At 45.2% G+C, this 27,457-nt stretch overlaps 1 protein-coding gene across 1 annotated transcript in view; it reads right to left on the reverse strand.

Moving 5' to 3' along the window:
* GAB3 (GRB2 associated binding protein 3) overlaps positions 1–27,215 on the reverse strand; it is a 74,791-nt gene extending 47,576 nt beyond the window's left edge. The window contains exon 1 of the mRNA XM_063313372.1: positions 27,030–27,215. Coding sequence (XP_063169442.1) covers positions 27,030–27,101 — 72 coding nt within the window. The 5' untranslated portion in view covers positions 27,102–27,215. The remainder of the gene's footprint in view (positions 1–27,029) is intronic.
* Between the last annotated feature and the right edge of the window lie 242 nt (positions 27,216–27,457).

Consider the following 27,457-nt stretch of genomic DNA (forward strand, 5'->3'; position numbering starts at 1 on the left):
GCAAAAGCTGGTTTGCAGCTAAACCTCAAAAAAACCAAGATTATGGCAAGCAGCTTGATTGATAACTGGCAAATAGAGGGAGAAAATGTAGAAGCAGTGAAAGACTTTGTATTCCTAGGTGCAAAGATTACTGCAAATGCTGACTGCAGTCAGGAAATCAGAAGACGCTTAATCCTTGGAAGAAGAGCAATGACAAATCTCGATAAAATAGTTAAGAGCAGAGACATCACACTGACAACAAAGGCCCGCATAGTTAAAGCAATGGTGTTCCCTGTAGTAACATATGGCTGCGAGAGCTGGACCATAAGGAAGGCTGAGAGAAGGAAGATCGATGCTTTTGAACTGTGGTGTTGGAGGAAAATTCTGAGAGTGCCTTGGACTGCAAGAAGATCCAACCAGTCCATCCTCCAGGAAATAAAGCCAGACTGCTCACTTGAGGGAATGATATTAAAGGCAAAACTGAAATACTTTGGCCACATCATGAGAAGACAGGACACCCTGGAGAAGATGCTGATGCTAGGGAGAGTGGAGGGCAAAAGGAAGAGGGGCCGACCAAGGGCAAGATGGATGGATGATATTCTAGAGGTGACGGACTCGTCCCTGGGGGAGCTGGGGGTGTTGACGACCGACAGGAAGCTCTGGCGTGGGCTGGTCCATGAAGTCACGAAGAGTCGGAAGCGACTAAACGAATAAACAACAACATACTTCCACTATAAAGATTCCAGATCTCCATAAGCAAGCAAGCATAGAGCTACATTAATACTTCCCTGGTACATAGAAGCAAGCATTTTCCACACAGCTACATGCAAATATCTGGAAGGAAGACATGACACTGGAAACAAACAGGATTGCACAAAAGAACAATCACAAAAAGTACAAGCCATAATAAGTGGAGATGTTTCAATTCAAATTCCACTTAAGTATATGCCTATCTCTAGATAAAAACCTTTCAGCTAGATTGGACATGCAAATTACATCTGTCTGTCTATCATCTATCTGACTGACAGACAGATGTAATTTGCATGTCCAATCTAGCTGAAAGGTTTTTTTTCAAGTGTTAGTAACCACAATCCGCTTGTATTTTATAAACAAACCAAATTGGCTGTTGCACATTTTGTTTCCTTTCTGTCTCATCTCCCTTTCTTTCATACTTGGTCCCCACCTGCAGACAGGGGTATACACATTTGTGGGAGCAGGGCTCCTCTGCAGTTTTCTGTATGTGTCTGTAGAAAGTTAAAACAAAAACGAAAACCCCTCTGAAACCAGATTGTGCCTCTAAGGAGTTCAAAACATTTCAGAATGAGGTTTAATAGGATCATCAACAAAACCCTGCATGTGGAGTCCTTGGTGCTCTCTGAGCCTTGTTGTTTTCTTGCAGACGTTTCATTGCTAGACTAGGCAACATCTTCAGTGCAAAGAGGGAGTGGGCCTTGCTCTCAGTCTATAGACCGTGGCTTGCCCTGCTTGTGTTGGTAGGGGGGTTGTTCTCTCCTTGGTAGTTCTTTGATTGGGCTGTTGTTTGCTGCTTGGTGGATTGCCTGAGTTAATAGTTCCTTGATTAGGGTGTATTGTGCTGTTTGATGGTTCATCCAGTGTTAATCCTAGTGTTGATTTTTGCATATCTGGGTGTTGATTGCTGGCAAGGGAGTTTACTGGTTAAAACCCTGCATGTGATGTATACTTTTTCAGGTTTCCAAGCAGCTGATAGGCTGGCTGGCTGGCTGAGGATGGGTAACGTAGCTGCACACATCTAGAAAGCATCTGTTTAGGGAAGGCTGGTCTGTTCAACTGGTGATGGCTCTTCAAAGTTTCCCAGATAGAAATCTTTTTGTGACTACCTGAGCTCTCTGGGTAGGTACAATAAAGATTTAACCTGTCAAGAATCGATAAAGATGGCCAATGTGCCAGGGAAGTAAAGAGGAGATTAATTCTAGGAAGGCAGGCAATATCTAACTTGGACAAGATAAGGATATTTCTGTGACAACAAAGATTGCAGTAGTTAAAGCAATGGCCTTTCCAGTAAGAATGTATGGCTGTGAAAGCTGGACATGAGAAAGAAGACGGATGCCTTCAGATTATGAGTCTGGGGATGGTTACTATTATGGGCTGCAAGAAGAGCCAGTCAATGGATCTTGGCCCAAATAAGGACTAACTGCTCCCTTGAGAGGACAATCAGCAAGCACAAACACATATATTTGGAGCATGTGATGCAAGCAGATGATGGACTATGAAAAACTGTTAGATTTGGCACAGCTGAATGAAGCAGAGGGGGAAGACAATGAGTAAAGGGGGTATACCGAAGAGATTACATGACTGATCTTGGAAGAACCACAAGGTATTACTAGAGATACAGTAGGTCAAAATGGCATGTGTTTGCTTAATTGATGGCAATTAAGTTCTAGCCTTCATTCTTGGAACGGTGGATTCTAGCATAGTGTAACTACTGAATGCCTGAGTCAGGCCACGTAACTGAAGCCATATTGATCTTCTGGGAATTATAATGTCATATATCTCAATAACCTCACTCCCACCCCCAGTGGAAACATGCAAACCCACCCACACACAAAAACTAACTTTGGGGGAACCAAGCTAAATAAAGTAACAATTTTTAAACAATGAGAACTAGTCACCCAAACAGCATGATGCAGCATAAGTATAATGAAACTGCCACACATCTTAGATGTTATAAAAGCTAGACAATGACTCACAAATCTGGTGCTTGTCTCGTCAGCCAGAACTTTGAACATTTTTTTTTCATGAACTTGGAGACATGGCAGATAGCCTTCCTCTTCCCCAAAGCTGAAGCCCTCCAGGTATGTATGGATTACAAGCCCCAGGATCCTGAGCCAGCAGGTCCTCCTGCATCTGGAAGGCACCATTGGGGTGCAGGCTGATGTAGGGGTATGGACAAGGCATCATGCTCCAGGAGCAACCTCATGCTGAAAAACTAAGTTCTGTACATTGAGCTCATGTTCTCCATAAATAAAGGAACTAGCAGTCCTGCAATCACACAGGAACAGCTGTCTCCATGGAGGAAAAAGAAAGATGGGCTACATAAACAGCAGCAGAAAATCAAGAGCTGGTTGTCTGTAACTAAGTCAACAGAAAAAGAAAGTAAACAGTGAAGTGTTTTGAGTAAGGAATACAACCCAAGAGAGGCTTTGGATCATTAACCTTTGCAACAGCAGCACTTACAAAAGTCTGGCGTTGCAGGTTTCAGAGCTTGGAATACACACCTACACTCAGAGAGAGAGAGAGAGAGAGAGAGGAAGTTGTATTGTTCTTAAATGCCTGCCTGCCCTCAGTGCTGGAGGGGAAGATTCCATATGAGCTAATAAATTCTCCTTTGGATGCCAGCAGTTTAACACATGAGTAGACTTTTGTTAACCAGGGTCCAGCTGAACATTTGAGGGCCAGGGTTAATGATGCAAGATTGTTGGGGCTAGACCACATATGTGGGGAGGGCCAAGATACTGTTTTATTTCCCTTGATTTTTGGGGGAAGGAGTATTTTTAAGAATTGTATCTTGAAATGGCTTTTTCTGGTGTTACTCTACCTTGAAATGAAGGGAAACCTTGTTATAATGTTTTGACAATGGTGTTTGTCAAAAATAAAGGGAAGAGTTCAGAAGTCCCATTGGGAACCCTTTTTAACAGAAGTATCTGGCCAAGCTTTGTGGTAATCTAGGAAGAATAGAAGAACACATGATGTGATTCAGGTGGAATTGCATTCCAACATCATACCATTTCTATTTGAAGGTTTAGAGCAGGGACCTTGTCACAAGGTATCTCACCAAAGTATTTTCAGGACCACCTTCTTCAACCAGGATTGACCCATCCAATAGAAACCCCACAGGAAAAATGGTTAGTAGTTCCCCACCACCATGACATTGAGGGATGGAGGCAAGGCTAGGAGGAGATGCTTCTCTGCTGAGGTCCTTATTTGTGGAATAGACTTCTGTAAGAGCCCCAGTTTGGCCAGACCATGCTGACTTTCCAGAAGCTGGTCACAACAGATCTATTTGATAAGCCTTTTTTATTAGCTAGGACAACACCATAGGAATTGTTAATGGCTATTCTTATACTGTTTTGATTTTTGGTTTGACAATTATGCTGTTTTATGGTTTTGTTATATTTTTAGTGTATTATTGTCCTATGAATGTTTTATTCTTTTAAAAGAGTTCTAAGATTGTGACAGTCTAGCAATCTAATAAAGAAATAAAGCATTTCTCTCTCTCTCTCTCTTTTTTAAAAAAAGCTTTATTGATTTTCAAAGTATAGGTAAAATACAAAATGTAGAGTACAGAAAAGATGCAATACAGAACTAAAGAAAAAACTGTAAAGTGCAGAAATAGATAGAAAATATAGAAAGCGACTTCTGACCTTCCCCAACACAGATATAAATTCATATTATACAAATGTAATCTCTTACCACTGACAGCTGGGGAGGGCAATGGCAAACCACCCCGCTCTATAGTCTGCCAAGAAAACATCATGAAAGCGGCGTTCCCCCAAAGGGTCAGACATGTCTCAGTGCTCGCAGAAGGGACCTTTCACCTTTCATCATCTCTTACCATTAGTTAAACTTTTAGTAACATCATTTCTATAAAATCAAACCATTCAATCATCAAAACCCCAAATCAAAACTTCATTTTTCAGATACAAGCAAATAATCCAAAAGCAGTTTCCAAATAGAAATAAATCCAATTGCAGTATTTTCTCTTATCAGTGCTGCCAACTTAGCCATCTGCGCCAGTTCTATTAGCTTAACCATCCATTCTTCCATTGTGGGAATTTGTGGATCTTTCCATCATAAAGCATTTCTCCTGGTTGGGATTTTTTTCTTTCTTTTTCTAAGGTGCCCTGAGGATATGTAGCAATGACAATGTTCCTGGAGACCTATAGGAGTTGAAGTGTGCTCCTCTGGAAGATGACTAGTTTGGGGAGAGATAAACCAGCCTAAGAGATGCGTATTAGCAGAAAGGAGGCTAACATTTTCTTAGACCAGTCCTGTTCCCTGCTCCAAATATCCACAGGGCTTTCATTCACCCCTCTTATTGCAATTAGCAATATAGTAAGTGCAATGGTTTAGTTCTAGATACTTCAGTTTCTCCCCTCTGTACAGGCTGATCCAAGCATTTCAGGAGTGATTCTCTAGGGACACATCAGGATCAGATTGTCCATTCTGGAGGAAAATGGAAAGTTCTAAAACTGGATCACCCCATTTTCCACAACTCTAACTGTAACCCCATTGCCTCTCCTTGTCCATATCTTTCCTCCTACCAACCTCTTTCCGCTTCAAGCCATTTACCAAGTCCCCAACAATACAGTCACTGAAGTCTCCAGATGAAAAACCACCATCTGAGGTCTTGTTCCTGACAGTCCTTCCGCTGTTCCCCAGCCGCCATACTTATGATTCATGTCTGCAGCCACCAGCTATTAACACTGCCCTATCTAGCTATTTCTGGAAGTGAGGGCCCCAAATACGAAAGGCAGCACATTAACTGCCAGTGTAACTATAGAAATGACATCAACAAACAAAAGCATGCTGATCCTGAGGTCAAGGAAAGAGCAAGCTTGAAATAACTCATTTTTAAAACAACAACAACAACACAAACAGCCCGTATCCTGTGAAGGAGAATACCAGCTACAAAAAGGCTCTTCTACTACTTTACACCAGCCCCCTCAAATCACATGTCCTCCCATAATCCCCAGCAAGCCTTTCTTTCATGTAAATGTCTGGGTTCACCAACGGAGTTGATCCAGTTTATGTTGGTCCAGGTCTACAAAAGGGCTTTCGCTCTGGCTATGTGGGCCTCTTTTTAAAAAGGAAAACAACAGCAACAACCCTCCCTGTCTCTTTAATCCAGGTGATCAGCCCAAAGGTCCTACCCAGCCTTGCATATACCGAACGTTTATAATATTGAGAGCTTTCAGCATTAAGCATGTCAGGAAAACGGCAAAATGTGGATTAACTTTTCTTGCGTCACCCAAGCATTCTCCCCAGGAGAACATTCACTTGCTCAGCTAGAGAAGGCCACAACCCAACAGTGTTATAAAATCTCAGGAAGTTGCTTTCCCCAACACATTTGCATTCAAAACACAACTAAATAGATGTAAACAGTCAAAACAAACTCTCATATTTAGCCGGAATCAAACTGAATCGTAGTCATATACAGTAGGTTTTAAAAAAAGAAAGTGCCATCAAGGTCTGTGGAGAATTGCTGATGCCAAATAGCTTCCCACTGAGATCCAGCTTCTTTGGAAAGCTCAGTGTGCTGTTTTGCAGTGTACATTTAGGTCCTTTTGTAAAAATTCTACACGGGTAAGCTGTGGCTGTGATAAATAAATAAAAAGGAATAAACCTGGTAGGAAATTTCAGGTCTTGCCTAGATTTGCCATTCTTTTATCCAGCAGAGTTCCTTATGTATGTTCAACAAGCCACGCATGACCCAGCACATTTTTGTCTCAGAATGAGCTTCCATCAGAGACAGTCCAACACCTTATGTAGCCCACTGGAATCCCCTCTGACAGACACTGCTAAAAGCCAATGGCACCTTTCTCCACCTTTCTTAGGGTGGGAAACAAAGAATTATTGGTATAAACATAAGCGTAACAGAATATCCAGCCAAGAAAACAAACCAATGGATCATCAAACAAATCAACCCAGAGTTCTACTAGAGGCATAAATGACCAGGCTCACATTATTCTACTTCGGACACATTATGCAAAGACCCAGCTCTCTGGAAAAGGCTGTAATGCTGGGAAAGATGGAAGGAAAGGGAAGAAGAGGAAGACCAGCAGCAAGGGGGATGGACTCTGTTACAGTTACAGTACACCATTGGAATTGCGGAAGGGCCAGGCTAGAACAGATCACCATAGAGAAAATCCATCTATGTGGTTGCTAAGCATCAACACCAATTTGATGGCACATAATCAATCAATCAAAAGTAGAGGGCACATCATCCAGCACTCTAGAACATCTATCTATGTGGTCACTAGGAGTTGAAAATGACTCCATGGCACATAATCAGTCAATCAATGAATAACAAAATATCATAAATAAATAAGTCCCCTTCAATTTTCCCTCTCCAAATCCGAGAGAAAAAAAACAGATCCTGGGCTCCTCCATGTGCATAATGTGGCGTTACCCTTTTGCCTCATCACTCTGGAGATCTGTGGGTGTGGCACCTGGCCATCAAAACATTGTCCACCCTTGCCAAGTGTAAAGCAAGTAGGACTCTCACAGGGGAAAGAACGGTAACCCGTTGTTTATTTCTCATCAACACTGGGATGCCAACAGACCAGCTTCAACTTCCCAGCAGTCCCTGTGTGAGCAGAGACAAGCATGTCAACAAGTTGTTTTTTGGAACTCTTAGCCCCAATTTCCATGGAAGAGTTCTTGCAAAATTGATAAACTGAAGTTTAAAAAATGAGGGGGGGGGGAGGAGAGAGGGGGTGGTTGTTTTTATCCAATTACTCTTTCAAAAGGTTGCAACTTAAAAAAAAAAAGGATTGCTGGCTCAGTCCAGTTGGCTCTGGTAGTAATTGTCTAACATCTTGTCTTTCTCTCTCCATCTGAATCAGCATGTAACAGGATTATGCCTCAGCAGAAGTTCCAAATGTTCCCTTCCAGGCAAAAGCCTCTGGATATATCCTTCCCATTGCAGCTTGTTTGGTTAAACTAACCGAAGAGCAAATTAAAAATTGAAAAATGAGAACAGGAAATATGGAACAGTCACAGAAGTCTTTAATCTGGTAAGCTCCACGAACAAGATTTGCAGACAAAAATTTCCATTATTGAAATTTTATCCACAAATCTTTGTTTTGGGAGATTATAAATCTGGAAGCATGTAGGAAATCTTCACTAAAGTTACCATTTTGATTTTTTGTTTTTAGATACAGCCTCTCCCACTTTGCAGGAACTGACAGATGAACACTTATCTCTTATTTTGTTGGTTTCTACTCAATCTTTGTCTATTGACCTGCGGGATGTAATTCTTATTGTCTGAGTGTTTCCCTTTTTCCTTTAGTCAGCAAACAGCCACCATGTTCATTAGCAAAGCAACTTTTTTCAAAAAAAGCAAACACCCACAACAAACTAAAATGTTTGCACCCAACCACAATGATCAAAGAGAAAAGAGCAGAATGCTAACACCTGTGACTGAAAAAAAAAACAGCTGGTCCCCGGGAGGTGGGGAACAACTTGTAAGCATAGGCAAGGGTGGGAGATCAGCCTGAAACAGTTTCAGGGATGGGGGTAGGGGCATCATGATGCCCATCAAAGGGGGGGGGCAAGGGTTTCAGGGCATGGTTGTGGCCACCAACTTGACTTTCCTGGTACTTCCATTCCAGATGTTCGGGAAGGGGGGGTGAGATCAATTTCTCAAGTAAAGTTTCTGGGACGCAAACATCACCAAATATAGCTTTTGTGGTTTTGAAGAAAGTGTGATAGAGAACAGAAAGCTTATGAAGAAGAAGCCCACGCAGCCAGGATTTTTTTTCAGTCAAAGTAAAATGGTGCTGCTAATTCTAGCCTCAGCAAAAACCAGATTCAGAGCAAAGGCCAACCCAACAGAGCCTTTCCAGGAATTAACCAGCCAGATCAGGGGCATCCACAGCACATTGAAATTTCCTCCCAATGATAATGGGTGCGATGGTATCCCAACACAAATGCCATCTCTTGCAAATAATGTAATGCATGAGCTTGGTCCAGCACTGTCAATCCAGGCCAGATGGCTGACATATCACCTTAAGTTTAAACATGGCTTGAATAACCCACAGCTGGCTGAGTCTGCATAGCAAGCTGAGCTGTAAACCATGATTTGCAAACTACATTAAAACCTATCGTGATCTGAGAATCATGACTCAGCGGCTGGGGAAGACACTACTCCCAATCCTGTCACTTGCTGAGAAAGGAAACTTGAGCAGCTCGCAAAGAGCTTTTGAAATGCAGTCAACGGCCACCAAGAGGTAGCATCTGCCGGTGAAAAAAGTGAAAGTGAAAGGTCCCCTGTAGCTGGCTCAGGTGGACTCAGCATCTGCAGGTAAGCCACCCAATTCCACGTTGATTTTATCACTTATGTAAATGATATCACCTCTCACTCAACACACATCAGTTCACAAACAATAAATACTGAAAAAGGACAGGAATGTAATACATATGCATCAGGAAGAGCTTAACATGCATTAAAGGTGCATCAAGAGCCAAACCTGACATGTATCACAACCTACAACCTTAGCAGTGCCTAATCAAAGCAGCAGAACTGTCACAAGGTCTCAAAGGCCAGAGTCAACACAAAACATTTTTCAGCAAATGCCTAACCTGAAGCAGTGCTTTATTTGGGGGGAGAAAAGAGAACCTAAGGGAGTGAATACAACAGGTGGGGAAGTCCTCTTCTGCGTGATGCTGAGTGAACATCCAAAGGATGTGGCTCAACTAGAAAGCCCCTGATGATCGCTTCATGCATCAAGCCGATCTCTTAAGAAGAAAATGCTGCCTCGGGTGCCTTAGAGCCCTACTGTTTAATCTCAGCAGCTCAAGCCATGCCGGGGAGCAAATACTCCGGAAAGAGGCTGTACATGTCCAAATCTTACAGACAGTTCTCAGCTCAGCCATTTCCCATGAAAGGAGCCCAGGAGGGCTTGAGAATGTTGCATTTATCACAAGGTGTCTCCTTCCCACCATCTCTGAAGGATTTACTCAGAACTTGGTGCCCACCAGCACCCGTTGGCCATAGGACACTTCCTCTGGGCACATGAGACTCCCTGTCTCCCCCAACTTTTAATTTTTAGATACTTCTAAGGAAAGCTAACCAACAGGAAGCTGGTATGACGTAAAGTTGGACTGTAGGAAGGGCAATCTGTCAGCATCATTTTAGCAGTGTCAGTTTTGCAGTCAACAAAGTAAAGGGATATTTTTTTTTCATTTTTTTAGAAGTACAGGTAGTCCTCACTTAACAACCACAGTAGGGACTGGAAAATTGGTTGTTAAATGGTGTGATCATTAAGCGAGACATCACATGACCAGACTCAATTTTACAACCACTTTTATGACAGCCGCTAAATGAATCACAGGTTGTTGAACAAATCACTGTGCTTGTTAAATGAATCCAGCTTCCCCAATGGACAACTTTTGCTGGCAAAAAAAGGTCACAAATCGCGAGTGCGTGACCGCAGGACGCTGCAACCGGTTGTAAGTGTGAGCTGGCTGCCAAGTGCCTGAATTATGATCATGTGACCATGGGGTGGTGCAGTGGTTTGCAACAGTTGTAAGTGTGAGTACAGGTCATAAAACACTTTTTCTGAGGCCATTGTAACTTCAGACCATCGTTAAATGAGTGGTTGTTAAGCAAGGACTACCTGTATCTAGGGGTCTTAAGGATTTTGGAGTGCACCCTTGACACATTGCTCTAAGTCTATTGCTGGCCCTTGAGCCAAGAGAAGTTTCACACTCCAGCTTTAAAGCAAAGCACCAGCCTTTGGTATCATCTCTTTCTAAAGACTGTCTCAGGATGCTTAAACAACTAACACAGTCAGTGCAAGCTGAAGAAATTGATCCAGGCATGTCTACACACCCCAGGAAAAAGGAAAGAGCACCCTAACTAGGAGGGAAGGAGCACTCCATGGCTGAGCAGGGGCGTCTGCAGGGGAGGGGTCAGAAAAGTCAAGATGGTGGTTGCTGACCTTTTTCACCTGTCATGCAGATGCCCTGGACTGGAGAGGCTGGTTGGGGACAACCTCACCCATGTGCCCTCTGGTATGGGTAATCTATGACTGGCTATTACCACCATTTTCAGAATTCACGGACCCACCCATCACGGCCATCCTGCTGTGGAAGAGCTTCCAATGAGATCTCAAGTGTCAAAGACCCTTGCACTTTGGCCCTGTTCCTGCTTTACCCCAGGATGTGAGCCTCTGGTTGGGTTCACACAACACAGTGCTGTTTGCTTTTTGTAGCGAGCTGCTTTTCAGCGGCCATGCCCATCCTTTGGAACAGCCTCTCTCCAGGGATCAGACGTGCCACCACATTTCTGGCCTTCTCATCCTTATTAAAAACAAAACCGTTTTGAAAATCCTATGGAGAACGAGGCTCCCCAGTGAATGCTTTACTGATTTGGTTGTTAATCTATTTTTTATTTTATTTTTACCTTAACAGAGACGTTTTATTTATATTTCTGTATATCTTCTTTGTTATTCTGTTCTGGATGTTTTATTTATACCAAGCTGTTAGGTTCATGTAGCTTTTGTTAACTGCCAAGGGTCCATTTCATTGTCGAGGGTAGATCGTAAATTGCCTAAATATGTACAAACACAGAACGCTAAGCTAGGCTGAATGGGTTTGTCATCTCTGTGTTGTGGAACACAATAATTGCTGTCGTGTGTGATGTGAGCCACCCTGTCACACTAAGCCTTCATAAAGTTATGTATGGTTATTTTATAATATTTACATTTACTACTCATTATATGTAGTATCTATAATACCATGTATATACAAATTTATATATTCACATAAAATGTACACATTTATTACACATTTACATGTATATTATTTTTATATCCATCCTTATTTTGTACATTGACACTGTTAGCCGCCCAGAGCCTTCTGGAATGGGAGGAATGCAAATAAAGTGAATAAATAAATAAATGTTGTGTTTCCCAGCTGCAAATGGAGAAATCCCAGTGTCATTGTTTAGCAATCACACCACCAAAATCTGGCAGCAACACCTCAGACCAGGTTCTGGAGGGCTACTAAAAAGACCCAAGGCCTCAGTTTGCCCTTGGAGGGCAACAGGGAGGAGAAAAATAAAAAAATAAATTAGCTTTCCTGGCAAAGTTTTCCCCACCCATCCATCCCCCTTCCTAACCGTGTGATCAGTTTCCCAAAAAGCCTCTAAGGAAAACCAGCATGGTGGTTTAAAGTCACCACTAGCATTTTATCTATATTTGTTTCCTTAACTTTTTTTCTTTTTCAAAATTCGTTTATCACGCTTTCCTGCTCAAGTTTCAATTCCTGGAGGAGGGAGGAGAAAGAACTCCATTCAGTTACAGAGGGTTTTTATGATGATGACACAACAGTTATCTGCCTGTTAAGCAATTTGACATTGCACTCAAAATAGACCCCAGTATTAACTGGAAGGCTGGTGGTCATGTTCAGCTCTCAACCACATGTATGGAATTTGCTGATTAATAAGGACTGCTCCATCTTGACATTTTGAGAAGGTGAAAATGCCTCCATCAGCATTCAGAACAATGCTCCCTCTAACCTGAGATAAAACAGATTAAATTTGTTTAACTCTTTCAAGTCAGGACTTTGTTTTTTCACACTTTTCTTCATAGATTTTAGACTTTCATAGAAAAATCTCTGAATCTGAAGAGCCAACGTTATGCTCCCTCCGTGGATAAGGGTAAAATGTGAGCAGCTTCTTATGGGGTGGGAGGTGGGGGAGAAAGCTTGTGGGGTGGGGAAACAACTGAAAAAGAGCCCAGCGAAGACAGATCGACCAAAGAATGCTGCTTATCAGCTGGAGGGAAGGGTAAAGAACCAGGAGAAAGAATGGAGCAACCTGGATTGCAAATGAAAATGGTTTGTATATTGTTAATAGAATGACAGGAGTAACCAGGGAAAAAGTTACCTATATAATCCTGTGAGTGAGGCATCTGCTCTTTGGAGCTGCCTCTGGCAGACCATCTGGAGAGCAAAACCCATGTAAGAAACAAGAAGGGGACATCCCTTTCTCCCCTCGCGGACTGCTTCCTTTCCTATCATGCACTCCTTTAAACTAACGCTTTGTCTGACTCAAGTAGAGGCCATGCTTTTCCCTGGGACACTCTGTGGGAGTGAAAATTGAACTTTGAAGAAGCCAGATAGAAAGAGTATTAACGCTTTCAAATTTTATGTTGGAGAAGACGCCTGAGAATACGGTGGACAGCCAAGAAAAAAAAGCCAATGGATCATCAAACAAATCCACCCAGAGTTCTCACTTGAGGAACAAATGAGCAGGCTCAAATCATCCTACTTTGGACCCATTATGTGAAGACTAAGCTCTCTGGAGAAGGCTCTGATGCTGGGAACAGTGGAAGGAAAGAGAAGAGGAGGATGATCAGCAGCAAGAGGGATGGACTCAGTTACATCAGTGATGGGTGCACCCTTGGAAGACTTGAAGGGACAGGTTGGAAACAGATCATCATGGAGATACCTGTGAGTTACTAAGAGTCAGCACCAATCTGATGGCACACAATTCATCAATCAAAAGTGGAAGGTACAATGTCTCCCACACTAGAACAGAGAAGCATAATATTTTTCAGGCCAAGGTTCATACCTATCCTCTGAGAGGCATTCAACATGAGGGTGAGGGAGGAAAAATGGAAATGCAGGAAGCTGGAAAGCTTACAAATTGCTGGGAGGGGACCACAGAACATTTATTCACACCTCCTGGCCAGCTTGTAATTAAATAAATGCACAACCACACATCCTTCTACCCATATGAATGAAATTAAAATTACCTTTTCCTTTGACCAAAACATTCAAAAGCAAATTCTCTTTCATGAAATTAAAGAGCAGTTGATAGAAAAAGAATGCAAGCGAACATTTCGACATAGTACTAATTTGGGAACAGATCATCGTGGAGATACCTGTGAGTTACTAAGAGTCAGCACCAATCTGATGGCACACAATTCATCAATCAAAAGTGGAAGGTACAATGTTCCATACTCTAGAACAGAGAAGCATAATATTCAGGAACCTTGGCCTGAAAAATATTATGCTTCTCTGTTCTAGAGTGTGGGACATTGTACCTTCCACTTTTGATTGATGAGTACTAATTGTAGAATAGGGGTGCGGCCCTTCCAGTTAGTGGGTGAGGCCAAGACAAAAATTAAAGTTGGTTTTATTTCATTCAGTGTGAATTAAACTTAAACATAAATCCCTTCAAACAAGTTAAGACTTCCTTTCCTCCTTTTGTTATAATAAAATTATGGTTTGCCAGCAGATTTTTGGGGGGGGGATCCAGGACCTACACACAAAACTTTGGTTATGCACCCCTATTCTAAAATTAGTACTATGTCGAAATGTTCGCTTGCATTCTTTTTCTATCAACTGCTCTTTAATTTCATGAAAGAGAATTTGCTTTTGAATGTTTTGGTCGAAGGAAAAGGTAATTTTAATTTCATTCATATGGGTAGAAGGATGTGTGGTTGTGCATTTATTTAATTACAAGCTGGCCAGGAGGTGTGAATAAACGTTCTGTGGTCCCCTCCCAGCAATTTGTAAGCTTTCCAGCTTCCTGCATTTCCATTAAAGCCCAAGGGAAGACATCCAGATGAAGCTCCTTTTCTAAGGCTTGTTCAGATTGGAAGATGCTATTGAAGAGGCTATAGAGTGATGGAAACATGTGCAATACAGTAGAAAACAACAACTGCAACATTGCCATTGTGTGTCACCTCCAACAAGAAATTTGGTGCAAGAACAAAAGAGAAAATCAAATGAGATTCTCAAGGACTCAGTGCACAAGTTTGAAAAAAAGAGATATCTTGCTAGGGAAAACATTTTAAATCCCACAAGGCAGAGTTTAAGGCAGCCTTAACTCAGACAGTCTTCCACAATGACATTTCCTTGAAGTCCTCCAACATCCCTCCAATATAGCAGTAGCAATTGCATCTCACTCGGTACTACAGGGTGAAAAGGTTTGGCCAGAATCCATAGCTGGTCTAGAACCAGAGCAACCTTCTCCTCTAGTTGACCTCCATGAACCAGCTTCATCCAAATGCTGACGCTCAGCCATGCATTCAAGGCCTCGCTATGCCCACCTAGAAGCAGAACACCACCCTCTGAGGCTTCTTCTGGGACCTTTCCCCTTCCATGGGGAAATTGGTCCAGTCTCATCACACTCATCTGGATGAGATGCAACAGATACAGAACAAGTATTTGGGAGTGCCAGAGTTCAGAATTCAATGTTAACAGATTGAAAAAAAAGTTGGAGGTGGAAGGCAGCCTCAAGGAGGGTGGGGAGGAGGGATTTTGCGTGGTATGTCAGCCTAATTCTCCCAAAGCAGGAGATATGGCAGCTGTTCTCAGAGGCATCTTTATGTCAAGATATAAAACTGATCCTCTCCAGGGGATGACAAATTTTTCCTCAATTCTCTTTCAGCTCAGACTGGTGAAAATGTAAGAGAAGAGAGCCATTCTGTTTTGTTGAACTGCAAGGGGGCCAAACACTGAAGGAGCCATGTCACATACCTCTTTTTACATTGTTTTGTTTCAAACAATCCAATTCATTCTCTCCCAATCCAGGCTACATAGAAATCTTGGCAAATATAGATCTGGAGGTCACCACCTTGGGGACAGTGGAGATGTGGTTTTAGTTGTTATTTGTAAAGGCGTTTACAACCAGGGTTTCTGAAACTTGGCCAGATCCACGGAACAGGCTGTTCAGCCTCAATGCACCACCACACTGAAGGTTCAACCAGATCTCCTCTGGTTGAGAAAGATCCTAGCAGAGAAAACAGAAATTGGTTCCACAGTTGCTGTCCCTTCCCAGGGAGGCCAAGAAGTTGTTAATCCCAACTCTCTAACTCCCAGCCCTAGGATGTATTCTTGGTCAATTCCCACGCTATCACTGAACTGTCAGCGGGTTGTGGAGCAACAGTGTCCAAGCTGGGTTTGGAGACTTAAATTCTGCTTCTTCAGCTAGCCCTGCCCAGCTCAGTCCACAGATTAAAATCGGTCAAGGCTTTAATGCCAACTTCATGGTGGCTGATCTTCCTGGAAGCTGTATCTAGAGCATTTTGTAGATTGCCTGTTTATTTGTATTGCCTGGTTTGTCACATTCATATCTCACCTTTCTTCCAAGGTGTCAGGGCGGTGAAAGGATCCCCTGGTGGAGGGTGGACTTTCAGTCCTGCACCCTGATTCTGGATTACCAAGAACCCTTGAAAAGACCAGCCTTTTGACCTTTTTGTAACTGGAATGTCCCAAGTGACATTGTGGAAATTGAGGCCCATGTTGGCCTCTTCCATCCAATTTTGTAAAAATCACAATGCTTATTCTAATATGAAATGTTGAGCCTCTAATCCAGAAATTCAGCAGGAATTTGTTGCAGATGAACCTCCAGGAACACAGACAAGGGGACATGACTGCTCACTGTAAATATATAAAAGTACTGACTAATGAGAGCAGCCCCTAACCACCAACAAACACTAATTATGTTGATAAAGCAGCAACAGAAATAGAGTTGAAAGGGATTCCTTACAACCAAACTCACTTGTCATCTGCTGTACCTCCTACATGCCAGCACCCCAATTCAGCTTTTCAACCCAACCATTTCAACCCAACTATGAAGCGCTTGGCTCATCCTGTCAACTCACAGCAAGACCTGCAATACTGTCACAAGAAGTATGATACACAGGTGTGCACAACCTGAACAAACCCACTAGCTCCACTGTGGTCCAATGCTATATTATAAGGCATGGGAACTTGTAGAATGTGGTTTATTTGCCTTCCAGTTGCATTGCTGAATACAAAATCCTGGTCTTGGCTTCTCAGAAGACTTTGCAACAGTGGGAAAGAGAGGTGGTGACCCCAAGGAATGTTGATTCCTTGCTGGTAACCTTCGCCATTAATGTCATCCAGGCCAGCCAACAGATCTTCACCACTGTAAACCATCTGCAAAAAACAGAATTTGCAACTGCACTGAGCACACCAACAGCTGTTTCATGGGCTGCGTGGATTCTACAGTTTACACTAATTGTGATTCTAGAGAGGGTTTGTTTATAACCTTGGCTAATCCCAAGGAGTTTACATAAGACGTGAGCTATGAAATATGGGTCATTCACCCAATTTATATCATTCGCCACATGCAAAGTTTACACCCAAAAGGCAATTGCTTTACGGCAGAGGTTCTCAACGTTTTTTATAAGCAAAGAGCTGTATGGTATTATCCCTCCCCCGCCCTCAACAATCTTGTGTGGTCAGTTATTTCCATCTGTAATTTAGCAGATGGGCAACTGGCGTGAGCAGCCAAGTGGGGATTTGAACTCATGTCTCCTCCAGAACAGCTGAGAAATAGAAAGGCTTCCTTAAAAAGGCTAAAGAAGGACCGGGTGTTCTCCTTCACCCAAATACAGATGCCCTACAAAACTAGGAAACAAGAATTGCCCTGCTTTTTTATGATGTCCTCTGAAACATGAAGTAAAAGGTGGGTCCTAGGAATGATTTCAAGGAACCTTATCCTCTTTCACCAGCCTCAGCTGGCTCCACCCACTGACACCTCCCTTTTTCATCTCGGTCGTGTTCTTACATCCCAAAGCCTTATCGTAAGTTTGGGTAACGATTTCGATGGTCAGAGGCACATTTAAAGAGGGCATATTTGCAAGGCCACAGTGGGAGATCATGTAAAGGGGGCAGGCCACGCGATGCCCATGAATGGGGTAGCTGGGGGACCAAGAAATCCAGGATGTTTCTTTCTTTCTTTTTTCCTAAATGGGGAACATTTTCTCTTGTTTCCTTAGGGTTTTTCTTTTTTTAAAAAAACAACAACTATTTTCAGGGTTACGTTACAGTTCGTGTGTGTTTCCTGCTTCAAAATGGCAGGAAACTGCACCACCGATTTCTGGCAATCATGGTATGAGAAAGCAGAAAAAAAAGGGGATTAGCAGGATCATAAGCAAATCTGCAGCTTGGGTGCCTCCCCAGGAAGTATTATTGTGCGGTTCGCTTTGGCTTCTTCAGATCGGAGCTAAATCAGTCATCTTTGCAGATTTCCCCAACCAGGTACATGATGGGCTGTGTATGCTGGGAGTGGGAGTCCAAACAGCTGGGTGGCATCTCCTAGCACTTCTTGGCTGATCTGGAAAAATTAACCAGGATTGGACCTGGTTAATACTTGTATAGGAGACCACCAGATACCTCTGGACTGTAGGCTAGACCAGAAAGTCCAAGAAACATCCTGAAAGGAAGGCAGTGGCAAGCTACTTCTGCATTGTGGCCAAGAAATCTACATGGATGTGCCCAGGTGGTCAGTACGAATCAAGGAAAACTCCGGGGAGACTTTACAATTTAATCCAACCACATCATTTGGAGGTGACAGGGTTGTGCAAAGCTAATCTAGTCCTCTCTGCATTGTTTAACATAGAAAACGCCACGGCTGAAGTATTTTCCTTTGAAAGGAAGCCGGTAACATGTCATTCTTGGACGGTGAAAACATGTTATTGAAGATTATATGAGGACTTCTGGGTTCCTACTTGCACCACCCAAATGAATTGTCCAAGGGAAATGACTCCGTTGAGCAGTCTTGCATTCAGAGAGCCAAGAACAGCACTGTTCTTTGTGCAAACAGTTTTCCCATTAAAGAGAGCAAAACGTCATCTCAGAAGAACACCCAAAACGTTTATCACTATCTGAAGCAAAGAAGGTAGCATCTTCAGCTGCCCAGCCCAGTCCTGCTCCCTCCAGCTGGCTTGGCCCAGGCCTCCTTCAGCCAAAAGGAGATCACAATCCCCAGTTCATTGAATGTTAGGGCTAAATGGCAGATGATGTCAACAAAGGCAGGATCCCAAGCCCACGTAGGCTGAGATAATGGAGACATGTACAAGGTACTGGATTCTTTAACTCCTCCCTGGCTGGCTGATCTCCAGCTTTTCTTGGAAGGATAAGAAGAGAAATAAATGTTGACTGGCTATGTGTCATTTAGAAGGAAAAAAGGATGAAGCTTAAGCTATTCCGTTGTAAAGAAAGCTTAATGTGGGTAATACTGTGTTTTCTTTGTTGATGAAAGCCAACATGGTGTAGTGGATAGGATGGTAGCTGGGGGACCAAGAAATCCAGATTCTACTGCCAACTTGACTACCATTTGTTCTTTGAGTTTTGGGCAATCATATCCCTTGACTCAACCTCCCAACTTCATAGGGTTGCTGTTGTGAAAACAGAATGAGACCCCTCCTTGCCCCTCATACACACTTATTGTAGTACAAAGGTAGAATCTAAAATGGTAGTAAATAAACACATTCCATACTGGTGAGAGAAGATCTTTCCTGATCATTAGAACATAAGAACATAAGTAGTGCCCTGCTGGATTGGACCCCTGGCCCATCAAGGCCAGCAATCTGTTCTCACAGAGGCCAGCCAACTGCACAATGAAGCCCACTGGTCTCCCAGCAGATGGCCTTCAGAGATAGTCCCACTGCCATCAAGATGAATAGCCATTGATCCCCATGACTTCCATAATGACCACTGACCCAACACTCCCTTGACCCTTTATCACTGTTATGAATGCGGCAGCTGTGACCAGTTGAGGATTGGATGTCTTTGTCATCTCCTCCTCCCTCCTTCAAAAGAGCATGTCTTATATCCAAACCAATAGACCACATATAAAAATTCATACTTTCAGTATGTTTATTTTAGTGATTGATTTGTTAGGCTTGCCCTGCTTTCCTTCAGCAGCACTGAAGGAGGGTGTCTAGCACTCTCCTCCAAGATTTTCCAACAACCCTGTAAGGCGATTTGGCCAAACTTCACCCTGGATGCTTCCATGATGGTGAACACAAAAGTGGATTTGATCAGATCCTAGTCCAACATCTTAACCAATGGTTCACCCTTGTTCTCTAGTTTAGGAACATGCTAGGGGGTTAGCCAAAGAGGTACCCTTTCCCACCACCAAGACACAGGCCAGGATGGACCAGCATTTGAGACAAACAGATGAGGACCATGCTTCCTCCCACACTTGCTGAAAAGAGTTGGCCTTGTTTTTCCCAGTAGTGAAAAACCCAAGCTGTGACCTCAGCAAACCAAGATGAGCAAAAGTCCAGCAGGGTTAATTGAACCTGCATTTCAAGGTCATGTGCTTCCCTTCCACCCAAACAGCCCAGCCTGGTGATGGTTTCAGGGCTGCTTTTGTATGGAGGTTCTAGTTTGAAGATGACGACTTCATTCCCAGGAGCCACTAAGAACTAGTTAACATATTACTGCACCAACAGGGCCCAAAAAGCAGAAGAAGGTCAAATGACTGGAACTTCTGCTTTTAGAATTGTTGTTCTAGAAAGCAAGAACGCAGAGAATCCAAAGCAGGTGGGGAAGATGGTATAGCCTTCATTCGGCGCCACACCACCCCAAATCATACCGCAAATAGCCAGTCAGATGGTTCTCTCCCATCAGAGCCCTCCTCCTCCAGACAAAAACTGAACCAGTTAATTTGTTTAAGGCCAGGGGAATTTTAGCAAGGGAATGCTTTTAAATAAATCTCACATGTGGGCATTTGGAGAAGGCCTAAACATATGGAGGACTATACCGCTGAGCTCATGGATCTCCCTATAAGGAAACATTGACTTTATACAATTGCCTTTTCACTAATCCTACACAACCAGCTCTGAGGACAATAACCATTTTATGGGGCAAACAATAGGGTCTTCTCTTTGTTCAGAAACCCAGTAGGAGCTAAAGGGACTTGTATAATATTGAAGAGGGAGGAAGGACAAGAAGATTGTAATTATCTCTTGAAAAGAAGGTCGGAAGTACTTATATGTTCCTTAACTTTAGTTCCTTTTTTTTCTTTTTTCATTTCTTGCCCTTTTTTTCTTTTTTCTTTTTTCTTTTTTCTTCTTCTCTTTCTTTCTTTTTCTTTTTTTTTATTTGTCTTTTATTCCATGGAAAAAATTCTTAGTAAATATAATTAAATAAATAAAAAGAAACGTAGTACTGGTAGTACAAATAATAATAGTGAATTTAAACAGGAGATACAACGTTCCTATTTCAATTTCAAACACCTATCACCAGACCATGCACTCTAAATCAGTGTTTCTCAACCTTGGCAACTTTAAGATGGATGGACTTCAGCTCCCCGAATTCTCCAGCCAGAATTCCCCATGGCTGGCTGAGGAATTCTGGGAGCTGAAGTCCATCCATCTTCAAGTTGCCAAGGTTGAGAAACACTGTTCTAAATTAACAACTAACAATCTACACAGTGAATAATACTACCATTTTTAAAAAAGGCAAACAAGTTTGGGGTAATTCTAGTTTTGGGTCATTCTTTCTTGTTCCACCTATCAGCATAGGAATGTAAATAGGTTGGGAGGTCCCTAACCATACATTCCTAACCGTGATGGTGCTCAGAGGATAAAGTATGCATTGCGAGTATTTGCATCATGAGGTCACATCAAGTACGTAAGAGGCAGTGCTTGGGTTCTGACACGGCAATGCCTGTTTTGTCACTTTCCCCCTCAGCTCCCCCCATGGACACCCAGATTAGAAGAAGAGAGGTCACTTCCATTGTATGTCAGTTACCAGTACAGGCCTCCAAAATCAGAGTTAGTCCCTGTGCTTCTGGAGTGAAACTGACAGGTGGGCGGGAAAGCTGATGTCAGTTCCATTTATACCTCCTCAGTCTTGACTTTCAGATGAAAGTATTACACGGCAAGAACACTCAATGGAAGCAAAAGTTGGCGTTTGAAGAAACAGGATTGAAAGGCGATTGATGCTTTTGAGCTCTGGTGTTGGAGAAGACTTCTGAGAATAACCATGAATACTGGATACCTTGGAAAACCAAAAATGGACCTTAGGACAAATCCATCCGGGGTCCTCATTCGAGGCACAAGTGACCAAGGTTCAATTTAATCCTACTTTGAACACATTTCATGAAGACCCATCTCCCTTGAGAAGTCCATAAGGTTGGGACAGGTGGGTGGGAGGAAAGAAAGACAAACGTGGCCAGCAGCAAGGTGGATGGGCTCAGTTACAGTGGTGATAAGTGCGCTATTGGAAGACCTGAAGGACCAGGTTGGGGACAGATCATACTGGAGAAGATCTATCTATGCTTGTAGTTCTTAAACTGTTTGGCCCAATCATCCTTCTTCCTGGTCATGAATAATGTCATTACTATCATAAAAAACACCCGGACTCTCTTGTTGTACACAAGGTCTCAGCAGTGGCAGTCCCAAACTGGATCCTCAGGTCACAGATTGCTCCATTACAAACTGCTTTGTCACCCCCAGGTTATGCTCAAAGTACCTCCTTGGATAATTACCCCTAGTTTAAGAACCACTGATCCATGTGGTCGCTAACAGTTGACACCACATAGTCAATCAATCAGTCAACTAATCAGTCAATCAAAACACACTGCTCATACTAATCTGTGCATGTCTGCCTGTTTCAAGGAGGCATTTTAACTACTGCATAATATAGAGGAAACTGAAGCCAATGTCCGGCTCAACTATGCATCCATATATTTGCTTGACATATGTAAATCTCCCCTGTGCCACCTTAAGTCAGTTGAGAGTTAGATGGTCTTGCAAATCCTTTCAATGCTCTAGCCAGGAAGATCCATGAAAAAGGGTGTGAAAGATGCAGTTCAGCAATATTTGGAGGACCCCAATCTCCTAGCGCAGTGCTTCTCAACCTCGGCGACTTGAAGAGGTGTGGACGTCAGCTCCCAGAATTCCCCAGCCAGCATGCTGGCTGGGGAATTCTGGGAGCTGACATCTACACCTCTTCAAGTCGCCAAGGTTGAGAAACTGCCCTAGTGCATAAGGGCACATTTTCCTTAAGTTCTGTTCTGTTATAGCAAAAAAGCTCAGGAAAATGTCTGCTTCTAAGTAGCGACAGTTAGTGCCCTAATTGTCCCTGCCTGCTGCACGTTCCCCCTTAAATTTGCATTCACCATCTCACGGCACCAATAAAACACAGATCATAGAAAGATCCTATTTCTTGGTTTTTGGGGAGGGAACTGTCCTTTAAGTAGGTTTAGCTTGTCCTTCTGCAAACCTCAAGGGTCACCCCGACATTTTGACACTTTCATTCTTGGTGAGTTGTCATTCTTCATTCTTGGTGAGCTCTCACTCTCCCAGTACAGAGATACTACCTTTGCTATTAAAAGGATTTTCTTCCTGAAGGTTTCAAGCAATCCACGTTCAGCCTTGCGAGCCCATCGTTATCAAAACAGAGAGACAGTGAACCCGAATTTGCAGGAATCGACTTGCATACCAATAAAGTCACATCAGAGAGGGCCGTATGAAAGTTCTGAGCTTTCGTCCAATCCACTGCCAGCATTTGAGACCAGCCTGTTTTTCTTACCCAGCAATCTTACAGAGTCATCCTTCATTTTTTAAGTTTGTTCTCTTGGTACAAAAGTGATAAGATTCTTAGAAAACCAACCACCATGACTCTGTTGGATGAGCAGACCAAAATAAATATCCCAGCGTTGTAGCTCTGCTCCTACAGACTTCTAAATGCAAATCTGACTATTAAACCAAATTTTGCCTCCATTTCCACTTCACCAGCTCCTTTAGGACACACATCTAGCACAAGCTGCATGCTGGCAGTAAGCTGTAATTTTGCAGTCATTCCCCTTATCTCTGGTGCCTTTCTGTTTTGACTGAAGCCACCAAGAATGTGCTCCAGGCACTAATGTTGTTAAAGTTTACCGCGGGGGCAAATCAAGAGTTCCAGCCCTATTTCACAGCCCTCGATCTGGATTACAAATTGGTAAAACGACAGCCAATCAACAATAAAATGCCACAGGGAATGAGTGGGCACCCAGCCCCAGTGGAAGCTTTTGGACCAAGAGGCTGGCGCCATATACTCAGCTGGCCTACCTCACAGGGCCTGCATGGGAAAAAAAGGAGAACGATGGATGCTACTTCAATTTTCCTGCAGGAAAGATTCAAAGATAAAAACCCTAGGGTGAGTTTCTTATAACTTATTTATCCTCTAGAACAGTGTTGCTCAGCCTTGGCAACTTTAAGAGGTATGGACTTCAACTCCCAGAATTCCCTAGCCAGCAGCTTTTTCCTCCTATTTTTCCCCCACAACACCAACCTTGTGAGATAGACTGAACTGAGAGAGTGTAACTGGCACCACTGTGGTCTCCCCACTCCTAGTCCAATCCCATAACCACTATACCACACTGCCTCTTGGCACATGTGCAGCTTTATGACTGTTTTGCCACTAGTGGCTTACAGCATCTGCTAGCCCAGTGTTTCTCAACCTTGGCAGCTTTAAGATGTGTGGACTTCAGGTCCCAGAAGTGGGATTCCCCTGGCTGGGGAATTCTGGGTGTTGAAGTCCGTACATGTTAAAGTTCCCATGGTTGAGAAACACTGGGCTAGAGTCATCCGATCATTGTGATGCCAAAATAACTGTTTTGATGACAGGCCTTGGCAGTGGTGGGTGCTACCAAGGAAATAGCCTATGTGGACACATAGTGGCATCAACCCAAAGCACACCAAGAAATCCTTGGGACCGCCAAAAAGCCGGGTTATAGAACAAAAAGCCTTCTATCCCCATTGTTACCCCCCCCCCCAGTCCAAAACAATATGTTCAACCCCCCTCTGTCATCACTGGAGGTCATCTGGCCATCTTTCACAACATCAAGAGGCACAGTTGCCCCAACCTCTTTGAGACTGCCCATCCCCACTCTAGGTAGGGCAAAGATGGACCAATGTCAACAAAGGTCACAAGTGGCACCCAAGTTCCTTTTCTGCAGTCTCTGGAGCCCCCTCCTATCCTGTTGGCCATAAAAATGCTGTTTTCCTCCTATTTTGAGGCAGAAAATCCATCCAACCCCTGAAATAGGGTTAACCCAGAAGGAGGAGAAGGTAACTCAAAAAACCCTGGAGGAAAACTGTGAAGATACCACCTGTACCAACATACATCATCACGGACCCCAAAGTGGGCTTCTCCAGCCACCGAAAGGATGTTCCACTCTTCACCAGGATTCCCGGCAGAGAAACCACATTCTCATCCTTTGATCTAAGCATCTCAACCGGAGCTATGGGGAGCAAACCCTTTGCATGCAAGGCACAGCCTCTGTAGCCAAGCCCCAGTTCCCCACCCTGGCCCACCCTACCCCCAGCATCTGCCACTGTCCTTGGATTGCCCGCTGAAGGCCACTGTCCAAGCGCATGCCGGCCCAGAGGGAAGGCTGGTTGGTGAGAAGGGGAGTTGTTTCTTCACAGACGCTTTCCAACCCAACAACCCATCCTTAGTGCGCATAAGCTGATCTGTTGGTGCACCATCACAAATGCAACCCTTCCGGGGTTTTGTCCTCCAGAACAGGCCCACGGGTGTCCCCGTCAGCAGCAGAATAAAATCCAGAGATACCAGAGATAGCTATTTATACGAGGCTCCCTGGAGACTGGCTGCAATAGTTATTTAAAGTTTGGGAAGGCGGGGCTGGGGGGGATGTTAAGCAAGCGAAGCAAGCAAATTTACACGACAGGCATCCTCGGCGGTGGGGGAGGGAGGGAGAGAGACCAAGCAATGGTGCTCCGAGGGGGAGAAGTTCGTTCTCTGTTACCAGCACCTCTCTTTTGCTTTCATTTTCCAGGTTTCAAAGGTGAAAAATATACGGAGAGGAAAGCTCGGGGTGGGGGGCAATCTGCAGGCTGCAGGACTGCAGCCCGTGGGGATTTAAGATGACCCCGGGTGAGATTTTTCATCCTGCAACAACGCCCTGCCTCCTCCAGAGAATCTCCCAGTGGGCTCCAGACGGTGAGCCCTCCCCAAATTTGACTCTGCTCCCGACTAGAAGGGGACCAGACCCAATTCTTGCTGGGAGCTGCCGAGTGGGAGGCTCCGGAGGGATTCGAGCGGCGGAGACAGGGCCAAAGGGAAGGCAAGAGGGCCCACGCGGCCGTCCCGCCCCGCCCCGGGCAGGGCAGGGCAGGCTCAGGTGAGGCGTTTGCTCCCACTCGGTCCCCGCTCGGCCTGTGGATGGACAGGCTGGTCCATCCGGCGTCCGCCTAGCGCCGCGCCAGAGCCGCTGCGGGATCCCTGCCCAGCAGGCCGGGCGGAGCAGAAAGGCCGGGCGAGGGCAGACGGGCGAGGCGGAGGCGGAGGCGGAGGAGGGCCGGAGAGCGTCGCTTCGGAAACGGGACGGGGAGGGCCGCGCCAGCTGCAGCCCGGCCTGAGCGATGGGGCTGCCCTTCTCTGGCTCTCACCGAGAAGCTGGCCGGGGGCTTTCAAGCCGGGAAATGGGATTCCGCAGCGTTGCTCGCTGTCAAACCATCGGGATGCCGACGACGGCCAGGCACGCGCCCTGGTACATTTCAGGAAGCTCGGGGCGGGGAGGTGCTGGAAAGCAGGTGATTTCATGATAAAGAATTAAAGCAAACCAATCCTTGATGCTCTGGTGCTTCTAAACTCTTCTGCATCCTCACAATCTCTTTATCTTTTTAACTTCCTTGCTAAACAGCGAAGTCAGAACCCGAATCAACTGCCCCCCTCCCCAGTCTCCAGTGCGGAAGGTACGGTCGTCCCCTGGGCCCTGACAACACCGCTCACCCCGCCCCAGGGATGCCACAACACGCATCTTCCCAGGAAATCTACCAACCACCCCATTCACACGTTTCTTGGGGTGGAGGACGGGGGTCACGTCTTGCACTCTTGTTTTTGTTTCACGTCCAAAAGGCTGCAACCGCGGCATCTCTCTCACCCCCCGCCGCCCCATCTACCCACACTTTGGGACTGCCGGTCCTTCGCGAGTTTTCATTTCCTCGTTGGCCCGGCTCGCCCACCCACGCAGCCCCGGCCCTCCAACTTTCCCCAGCCGGGCACGTCGGGGGCGGGCGCAACGTCCCCCAAGTCGAGCGAGAGGCAACTGTCTTTCGCTTGCAAAGCCAGGGGGGCTCCAGGCGCGCGCGCGCGCGCCTCTTTTCAAAAACAAAGCCTTGGCTCCGGATTGCGTAACGAGTTAAGGAGCTCGCGGACGCCGGCTGGGGCCTGGGGGGCTGGGGAAATTGGGAGCGGGCGTGGGGAGGGGAGCAAGCAAGGCAAAACAGCATCCAAACGTCCCCACGCGCGAGGAACCTCCGCCTCCAAAGCGAGGCGAGCCGCAGCCTTGCCCACGAGAGGGCTGGGGTCACCGCGCTCTCCTTCCCACGGTCGCACCCACCCACCGCGCCTCCCGCTCGCTCGCAAAGCCCCCGCCCGGGAGCCCGGGAGGGTCGCCCCCCGCCAGCCCTGCCGAGGGGCGCGCCTTTGCAAGAGAAGGGGACCGGGCAGGGGATGGGGTGGGCGGCTCGCCCGCCCGCCCGCGGACTCACGTAGCGCTTCAGCTTCTTCTCGGGGGGCGATTTGATCAGCCAGCCGGTGCAGACGACGTGTCCCGCGCTCATCTTCGGCCGCCGGCTGCCCCCGGGGGCGCGCCGCCCGACCCGCAGCAGGAGAGCGAGCCACGGAGCCGGAGGCGCCCGCACCCGCCGCGGCCACGCACCGGAGCGCCGATCGCCGCCTCCCTCCTGCCGCCGCCGCCGCCGCCGCTGTTGCAGCCGAGGAGGCAGGAAGTCGCGGCATTGAGCGGAGACCCGCGCAGCTGCGAGTCCAAGGCCGGCCGTCGGGGCACGTGATGCCGGGCCGGGCCCAGCCCCGTCAACAAAGACAAGCACGTGTGAAAGGGGCCGGGGCTCGCCTCGCCCTCCGCTGGCTGCGCAGTCCGGCCCTGCCGCGCGCGGGCACGGCGCTGTCTTCCAGG

Source organism: Candoia aspera, chromosome 12 (assembly GCF_035149785.1).
Source record: "Candoia aspera isolate rCanAsp1 chromosome 12, rCanAsp1.hap2, whole genome shotgun sequence".
Taxonomy (NCBI): Eukaryota; Metazoa; Chordata; class Lepidosauria; order Squamata; family Boidae; genus Candoia; species Candoia aspera.